This window comes from Anas acuta, chromosome 9 (genome assembly GCF_963932015.1).
Source record: "Anas acuta chromosome 9, bAnaAcu1.1, whole genome shotgun sequence".
Classification (NCBI taxonomy): domain Eukaryota; kingdom Metazoa; phylum Chordata; class Aves; order Anseriformes; family Anatidae; genus Anas; species Anas acuta.
This window is the reverse complement of record NC_088987.1, coordinates 6,506,082-6,516,016: the sequence shown is the minus strand read 5'-3', so window position 1 is coordinate 6,516,016 and position 9,935 is coordinate 6,506,082. Positions and strand designations below refer to the sequence as shown.

Sequence of the window (9,935 nt, the reverse complement as noted above, 5' to 3'; positions counted from 1 at the left end):
TCAGTTGCATGGTTACAATATCTACACTTCATATAAAATCCAAATGCCTTCATAATTACATGTAGACTTCATTCCTACATGGATCTCTATGCTATTATTTGATAAGGAACACAGGAGCAAAAGATGCTATTAAAAACTGAAAAGAAAAGAGTGATTTTTTTTTCATATTCCCATTCTCTCAGACAAATCTGTTCAATACCAAGCCTGATTACTTGAAACTGTTATAGTATGTCAAATGTTTATATATATATATATATATATATATATATATATATATATATATACACACACACACACATATATATAAAACTTTATTGTTCAGAAAAAACTCTGTGAAAGAAAATAATGGTCCAATCTCATGGGCAGAGCCACAGAAGATTTTCATACCTAGGCAAAGAGCGTTTGGCTTCAATGACGTTTTTCAGTGATATGGAGTTGTACAGATCTATCAGCAGGAATTCAAAATCAGATACTTGCATAAAATTGTTGATATACAGCTGGCTTTTATTTTCATGGCACATGTTTACATGGCTTAAAGAAAACATATTCTGAATGAATATGTTTCACAAATTAGTCCTTAACATTCCATGAGATATTCCAGTCAAGAGCTGCAGTTTCTATGGAGCTAACGTACCAAACTAATGTTCTAGCCATTATTAAAACATTATGAATGTATCACTTTTATTTTTACTTTTAATCTGGTGAACATGAAAGCAGTTTCAGGAAAAAAAAAAAGGCAAACAAACAAACAAACAAAAATACACAAAATGGAAATAAAATTTGGAAATACACATTTGTTTACAATGAAAATATTTCATTACACCTCTCAAGTGCTTCATGAGTAGAGAAAAACCTTCAAGTTATTTATATATAATAAACAAAACATGGAATTCATATTTTCATGAGATAACTACTTAATCATAAACTGAGTGGTCTCTTTCTTCAGATAGAATTCAGGCTGTTCAATAGATTTTTTTATTTTTTTTTGTAGGAGTCTCAGATCGTATACTTCAAGATTGATCCCAAATATGTACCTCTGAAAATCTTGATTCCCAAAAAATATACAAAGTCACCTACCTGAAAGGCCAATTATCTGAATGTCTGGGCTATCTATCTACGGGCATCTAAAAAGAGGATGATTCAAATTTTACCTGTAAGTAAATTATTGGATCCCAGTTTCTGAGGTTCTGGCTAGCTGTATTTTTCTTACTTTTCTCCTTCTTCCCAATTTTTATTATTCTTTAATGCACTGGGATCTATGTTACTGAATCAGCAGCTTGAGAGGCATATGTTAGAGCTTACTGGCAGAAACAACTAAAAAAAGAAAGTAAAAACAATAAAAAAAAGCAAATGAATATAATTTCAAATCATTCAGTGCAATGTACATCATACATATCTTCATATTCCAGTTTGATTTCTAGCAAAAATAAAACAATGGAAAAAAAATGTCTAATTCACAACCACTTTCACAAATTGTCTATTATTGAATTCCAGTCCACGGTGCCCTCTGTATAAACACTGTCATAGACCGCAAATATCATATTCATAGCACAGATAAGTGTACTTCTTAATCAAAGTACATAGAATCTCCTTACATTAATAGTCAATGTTACCTTTTCATTACAGTATGTTATAGAAGTACAGTTCATACAACGTAAACTAATTTTGCAAATATGCTGTTGTATTCAGACTCAACATTCTATAATGCATTATAAAAATCAACCGTTCATTGCACATTTCCACACAACATGATATTTATTGGTTTCCCGGAATCACTGCATCAAGTTTATATTACTGCATGGTTGAAAAAACTAGTTACTTAATATTCAGAATTGACTAGCTATCAGTTGTGGTACCTTGATTTTACTACACGAAAACTTCGATGTAGACGGAACGAAGGAGTCATCATGCAGGCGTCTCACACTCTGTGTCAAAGCTTCACAAAGGTAACACAACTTGACAGTTGCTCCCTTGCATACAAAAGGCAGAAATACTTGCATATTCCATCTGATTAGTTAAAATCTGTAAGGTGTTATGTGACATAAAAATAATAGTTCATACTGAAACTAACATGATCACTGATAACAGCATTTGAGCCTTAATCCTCAAAGGTACAGAGATGCTGACACACAACACATTACCATGCAGCTAGGTATGAACACAATGCTAAAATCTGGCCTTAGGCAGAAGAACATTATTTTCCAGACCTGTACTAAAATCCCAAGAGTATCTGTTCCAAATATCTTCACTCATGCTTTTTTTTTTTTTGGCAAATGGTTGAAACACTTGACTGTGAAGCGTTCCCTGAATTCATTATACTTTCTCTGGATATAGAATTATATTCATTTTCCATTTGTCTCAGAATACCAAATCATAATGTGTGTGATAAGAGTATGTTGCATACCAACTTGCATAAACGGCAAATGGAAAACAAAGAGAATTTGTATTTATCTTATCTGCTCTAAGTATGAAATATTAAGCATCTCCTTATTTCTCCTCTAGTGGATTCATAGACTACAAGATGTTTCAGCTGTCGAGAACAGAAAATGAGACTACATGAAAAAAACAACAGTGTTCTAGTATACTTCTTCAGAACCTTCAGTACAAAGACTGAAAACACCCAAAGTCTGGGAAGTACTTGCAAAATATTATATTTAACTTTTTAAGGACATGGTTTCAGTAGCAAACCAATGCCTCAGTCAGACTTATCTGTCCCACCTGGGTGTCATTCAGACCAGTATCAGGCCCGCACTACTAACCAGCTGACTGGGGCTACAAGGGACACTAATTGAAAACTGTGGAAGCACACTGACAGCTCAGAGGACACCCTGACATTCCACCTGTAGAAAGATTTTGTTGCAGGTGCTAAGAGAACTCAGTGTTACATTGCTGTATTACCAGTTTGCTGCAACTGGAACAGTTTCGAATAGGGGAAAATTAGTAGGTCTTTGCAATACTATCATAAAAACATATTTGTCCTCTTAAGTGCCTGAAAGCATCATATTGCATACCTATACCACTGCATGGCAACGGCAAGCACCCAAGCATATTATATCATATATATTAACAGCTCAGTAAGTGACCTTCTTTCAAAGACTATGCTTTGAAACACAACCTCTAATTCTACCAAAAAATCCAAGAATGATCAGACAGAAAGTCCTTACATTGTCTTAACACATGGTAAGCTTTCCATAAACATTAAAGATAGCAGGAATTTAAAAGAAAACTAAAGACCAAGACTTCATTTTCAAAGGCTTGTTAGAAAACAAAACAGAGAAAAGTAGTTTAAACAAAACCATAATCTCTTTAACCCAATGGATTAGGCAGACAAGTAAGCATATACTGCATTTATGTAGCAAATGTTGTTCCTCACCTACACTCTGCATTTCTTAAATTAAGCCCTTGTATCAGTTCCAATTTGTGAAGCTCATAAGAGAATGTGTGCATTAATCCATGCCAACATTTATAGCAACTCTTCAGTTAATACTAAATTATAATACATCACTTGTACATGCACATACTGCCTGTGTATACTTAGCATTGACCAAGAGATTCCTGTCCATTTTTTGAAAAAAATTGTACTCTTGATTGTAATAATATATATTAGGAGATTAAAGAGAATAGACTAAACATAAATAAACAATATTCTGATATAACATCTTTTGGGAAATTCCACAAACAGTAGCCAAATTCTGCTGACCTTACTCATGTAGTATAGCACCCTGATAAGCAGTCATGGTAAAATCAAAAGAAACAGACTGACTCAGTATGATTGAGGGGACCTAAATCTACACTTGTACGTATTCTCCAGTTATGTTGAGTGTGTAAGAGCAATACTACATACAACCAGGAGCAATGGGATAAAAATTAGGGAAAATAATGTTAGGTCTGATTGCACCATAGTTTTAGAAAATGTACAGTCCAATTCAGATACTCTTAAATCATATGCTACCTATCTGCTTCCTAAATGAGCCTTCATTATTCTTAGGCACTTCCTTGGTTCAAGTGTTCACATTCAAGTACATTTTTGTGCATATGGCTTGAGTCCTTGCCATCTTTAATCACTGTGATACAGTGGCCAAGTTTTGCTTCTGTTCCAACCATTTATTCTTTTACATATACTTATACATATACCTTTTGTATGTAGTCATTACGTAGCCTTTTTTTTTTTTATACTGTAAATATAACTTTCAATAGACAGTAACCAATTGTTTATCCTATATTTGTGAGACCTTTGCTTGCTATATTGGAGTCCCTATCCCAAGTTTTGTAGACTCAGCTCCAACAGAATCATAGAATCATTAAGGTTGGAAAAGACCTTCAAGATCATCTGGTCCAACCATCACCCTACTTCCAATGTCACCCTGTAAACCATGGCCCTAGAAGGTACCTTGCTATGTTTTGAACATGTGCAGTGCTGTATATGACTAACTGTTCTCAAAATTCAGGTCCCAGACATCTTACAATGAGATTTGTTTCCTATCACTCACATTTATCAGACTTAATAAAATGCAGAAGAGCGCTAAAGAGAATGAACATCTTCCACGCTAGGCTATGGATAGCGTCTACAATGTGTTGTGTCAAAGGTACTCATTTCTGGGTAACACAGATAACAGTTCACCACAGAAAACTTTTGAGGAACATCTTAACTGTTCTCTTGAAAATGCATATGCATATAACTATGCTTATAGTATTTATTAGTTTTAAAGCCAGAAATACAATTACTATAGCATATAGCTGCCCATAAGCTGATTTTTCCTTCCTGCATTTTCTAGCTCATCTTTTGTTCTCAGTGAGTCTTGTAATGTATACCAAAAACTTGTGGTTGGGAACCAGGCACTGTAACAACCTTAAAAGATAAAGGCATTAGTCTCTACAACTTAAAAATAAACTTCTCGGTGAATACAAGTTTCTATATACAAACTTTCCTGCATATTCACTCTGGAATTCTGGAGACCTTGGCCAAGAGTTTTCACTGAATGAAATGATGGTTATCCTTTGAATACATGTAATTAAAACTAATAATAATTTAACAGTTAAAAATATAGAGAGCAATTTGGAGAAACTATATCTATGGAAGAAGAATTTATTTATTTATTTATTTTTAAACTATGGGTGTGACCAAGCACTGGAAGCTACTGTCCAGAGATGCTGTGGAATCTCCATCCTTGAAGATATTTAAAAGTCATCTGGATGTATCCCCTTCCAGGAATACAGCCAAGGTGATCCTGCTTGAGCAAGGACTAGATGGCCTCCAGAGGTACCTTCTGTGATACCTGAGAAATTTTGCCTTTCCCTACCTACTGCTTCAGGAACTTAGGTCATCAGTGATGCCTTCTTTCACACATCTAGACTGAAATACTTTTTAAAAGGTAAGTGAAGCAGTGCAAAATAAATGCTAATTTTCTCATGTAGTTATTATTTACATCAGTGTTTGTGCAGATGTATCATCTCACTGCAAGTAAATTAATATTTCTGCAGTGTTTTGAAGATACAAGACATTTGCATATTTGTGTGTTTGCATATTTGCACATATACTGTATATCAAAAGAGCCTTGTTTTTCTTGGATGATAAAAACAATTCACTGCCTTTTTTAAGGTTAGTACTCAAAATCCAGCTCCCATGTACTTATTATTCATCTGAGTTGATTATACTTTAGCTTCTTTATGTACTCTCTAAAATACGCACTAATAAAATCTTATTAGCTTTTTATTATCAACCATCTCAACATACAAATATTGCAAGCTGCAAGGATTTTCTGGTCACTGAGAGTATGACTCTAGATTACTTAGTAATCAATACATTTGTTATACTGTCTCTGGCAGTTGATGCTTCTGTAAAGGTAACAGATTTTTACTATCAGTCAGGCAATTTGCAAACATACTGCAGCCTTTAAGGGCGCTCTATTCATTTCAAAACAATACAGGAATGAATTCAGTCTGGGTAAGCTACTATGATTTACTAATGCCTTCCCTTAGCTGTTGTTCCACAGCTAGAAAATTCTGTTAGAAATAATCCAAGTATTTAGGATCTTAACTTGATATAAATTCTTTGAAGTCAATGGGTAGGATTTAAAAATCAATGGAAGGATGTGGCTCAAAAATGCCTTTTCCAAACCTATAATGGTGCAAGTATTATCACTGGGCACTCACTTATATACATAGGATTTGAACATTTGAAATAAAAACCTAGAGATGTACAAGTGTGAGATGGCATTGAAATCAATGCATTTTTGTCCCTAAAGAGCTCATTTGATTCATCTCTACAACAAGAATATATGATTGTCTCTAGAATTTACAGGTAGCGATATAGTAGCAATACCTTTTGTGGTGGAGTTCTTTGAAGTCTGCTGTTTTTAAAGGTGCTAGAGAAGGACATTAGTGAGAAAACAAGATAAATGTTTTAGTGAGGAATTACATGGTTGAGAAATCATACATGAGAGATACTCTTCCCAGCTGATTTCCCTGATTTTGCATGAGTACGCTTTGGGCTACATTAGGGGAAGGTTTGCTGGACAGGAAATAGTTATTAAATTCACCTGGCAGAATTAAAGGAAGTGTTCATCTCAGGTTTTGGTCTCTTAATGGCACCTAAGCCTATATCATTGAAAACCATAAACGTTGACTGTGAGTCAGCATGCTAAAGAAAACGTTACTAAACTTACTGTTAGGAGAGTAATCCCTATTAGAAAAGACAATTCACATGTAGTGCGCGTATTACATTCCTAAACACTATCACAAAAGAAACATAAAACTCAAATGTGGATATTTCAACCATTTAAGTATTACTATAATAAAAATTATGGAAACAAGGGGATAGACAAGCATTGGATTATCATAAAAAATGTTACTCTTCAGAAGTCAAACTCTCTTTGCAGTATACAGACTTGGTACCAGGATTAGAAAGGGAATAATCATATGCTCTTTCTTAACAGATGCCAGGTAAGATGAGGAGATAATTATGTCTGTCTCAGTTGTTACTGAACATATTCTCACTTCAGTTGCGGCTGTACAATTGCATAGCCCCACCTCTGTCAGAACAGGGATGATTTTGGGCATGTTATGATAAAAACTTGCAAAGAAATGTAGCAACAACATAGCTGTATATACCCTGTCCTAGGCCACTGCTAACAGAGGCCCATTTGCCAATGTCTTTGGGAAAACTGAAACACAGATCCAAAAACTCTAATTTCTCGCTATGTGAACATATACATTACAAATTCTAAATTCAAAAGCTATTCCATAAGCTTTCACCCTTTCACCAAACTACGCACTTTGAAATTGAAATTTTCCTGAAGGCATTTCTTTACATTCATAGATACCTGAAATGTTTCTGCAATGTTTCCATGGCAAATTTGGTAACAATACATTTATTGTTTCCATCAAATAAATTACATTTTAGTTCTAAGTATCTATATAAAATTATTTTTTAAGCTCTAATCCCAGAATCATCTGGGATTGTAAAACTCTAAACCCAATTGGGTTTAACAATTTTAAGTATTCATATTATTAAGACACAATTCTCAAGTGTGTATATGATCCCCTTAGAGGTTTAGGACACTGAACCTCCTGATCCTTTCATTCAGAGATTACTTCAAGTCAATGCTGTAACGGTGTGATTACAGCCTCTGGACAGGGCTTCCACCAATGCAAACTAGCCCTGCAGTATGCTTCATCGATTTGTCTTCAGAGGTGAACTGCTGGTTCTGTGGTAGGTAGTGAACAAATTGGGCACTACAGCTGGAACGATCCACCCCAGAATAGTGAGTGGTGTCGCCAAGTGGTGGAATCTCAGAAATGTTTCCAGAACTTCGAGCTCTTATTTTTACATACTTCTCCCTGAAAATTTAGGGAGACTTTGAAGTGGCTTCTTTCAGTAACATATAAGCTTACAAGGCCTGTAGCTTAATTAGACTAGGCAGTTCTTTTACTTAACATAAAGGTTCAAAGTTTTTTGCACTTTTAACTACTGATGCAAACATTTCAAATGACTTGTAATCATCACAGAAATTCTCTCTCCAATAATTAGTAGAGAAAACAATTTTGTTTCAGACAGAAATATGATAATCAGCATTTATCTGTATTCTCAGAATTGAGGTATTTATTGTTCCACAGGAATAAAGATGTTAGATTGCACTGATAAGGGTGTTTTGAGCATTTCCAGATTAACTTCAGCATTGCATACCCCAGAAAATGCCATATCCTTCAACTAATTCTGAAAGGAGTAAGGAAAATGAGTTTGCTGAGGAAGTTAAGGAACACAAGAGTATATTTAAGTCACATTTTTCTGACAGAGTAGGCATGGAAAGCTCACCTGGATATACATCTGGGGTGTCTCAGAACCAGGTCTTCAGTGTATTGCAGGATGTGCTTGGTACTTCGTAAGATTGAGCTCTTAGTCATAAAAATATATTTTACATATAAAAATACAGCAGATGTCCTTCCAAAAATCATTAAGTGTTAGTCCCTCCCATTGTTTTATACATTCAGAAACAGATATTTGAGATATACTGTGAACAGTGCAAAAGACTGTTTTATATTTATAAAAACACACATTGCAGTACATTTTAGCGCCAACTGAAAGAAAGTTGAGAAAGGTTTCATCCTCAGAGAAATTCTGGTCCGAGTCGAACTTTTGTTTAGCGAGTTGTAAACAAACGTCTTAGAATGCAGAGAATTCTCTCATTTCTTTCCAGCTAAGGTAGTCTCAAACACATCAAGTCCTGCTTTGAAGTAAACCTGAGCTGAACTGATGCTGTTCAGCACCTCTGACAAGGCTGCTTGAATGGTCTCATTTGACTGATGTAGTTTGTAGTGCTCCAGTGCCTCTAGCAGTACTGAAAACTGGTTTGTCCTTTCATCTAGTCTGTAAAGAATATTTCTAAAAGAGAACAATGGAGAATGGTAAACTTTTTACTCAAAACAATCTTCCAAAATCATCAAGAATCCTTGCAAGTATCAGACACATTTTATAGATGATACATATTATGCACAGTAGAGCTGACCCATGGCAGACTGAAAGACAACTGCATATTTATTGCGGCTTTGTAAACTGGATCTTTCCACTGATCTATGTGTAAATACATTGAAACATTCACAAAAGTCTGTCAAAGAGAATTCAAATTCCTTTTTGGTCTTTGAAAATTTCATCAAAATCATGAGCATAGGCTCATCACACCCATTATGAAGTTTTTAATGTCTCAGCTGGACTCTGTGTATTCCCCTCTAAAGAAAAGTTTAGTTATTATTGTGGACTGTAGGCATGGACATATTTTGTTTTCCCTGCTATCTGCTCCTGTTATTTATTTCACACTTCAGAGGTGAAATTCTAGCTACTGAAGTCAATGGTAAAACTCTCACTGCCTTCAGCGGCCCCTTTATTTCATCAATAATCCTTTGTGGCATCAGAACAAGAGTAACCCATCTTTAATATCATGTACTTGAGGAAGGAAATAAATGGAATGCAGAGCTAAAGCCTTATGAAATAAAATCAGTGTTTTTCTATAATAATAACTGCAACAGTTTTTTAATGGCATGTATCAAAATCCATGAAAAGGCAATGTCTGAATCCTTGGACACGTTATCTGTACATGTATGAGGTGCTGAAAGCTCATTATTCAAAGCTAGCTATTGATTTCATTAAGACCTTTTGAAGCAGGCTGTAAATATTATCTAAAAGCAGGTGTAATCATTATCCTAATTAGAAGAGCATGTAAATATCATAAATCTCCACCCAGGGGCTCCTTTGATTATAAACAGAAGTGAGTGAAACTTGAAGCAGGAATGCTACAAGTGATCTTGCGCAACACCTTATCCTTAAACACAATGCAAGAGTTGAGGGCAGTGGGGAAGTTGTTTCACTGAATGAAACCAGCAAGTGAGCAGAACAACTCAGACAATCCATTAGTAACCTAACTGCATGACAGGACAGGCCC

At 34.9% G+C, this 9,935-nt stretch overlaps 1 protein-coding gene across 13 annotated transcripts in view; it reads right to left on the bottom strand.

The window, feature by feature from the left end:
• Positions 1 to 298: 298 nt before the first annotated feature.
• Positions 299 to 9,935, bottom strand: part of NAALADL2 (N-acetylated alpha-linked acidic dipeptidase like 2) — a 430,872-nt gene continuing 421,235 nt past the window's right edge. For 12 of the 13 annotated variants that reach the window (XM_068691739.1, XM_068691746.1, XM_068691745.1 and 9 more), the window contains one exon: positions 299 to 8,881. In XM_068691739.1, coding sequence (XP_068547840.1) covers positions 8,683 to 8,881 — 199 coding nt within the window. In that variant the 3' untranslated portion in view covers positions 299 to 8,682. The remainder of the gene's footprint in view (positions 8,882 to 9,935) is intronic. The other variant, XR_011099258.1, reaches the window with a different exon arrangement.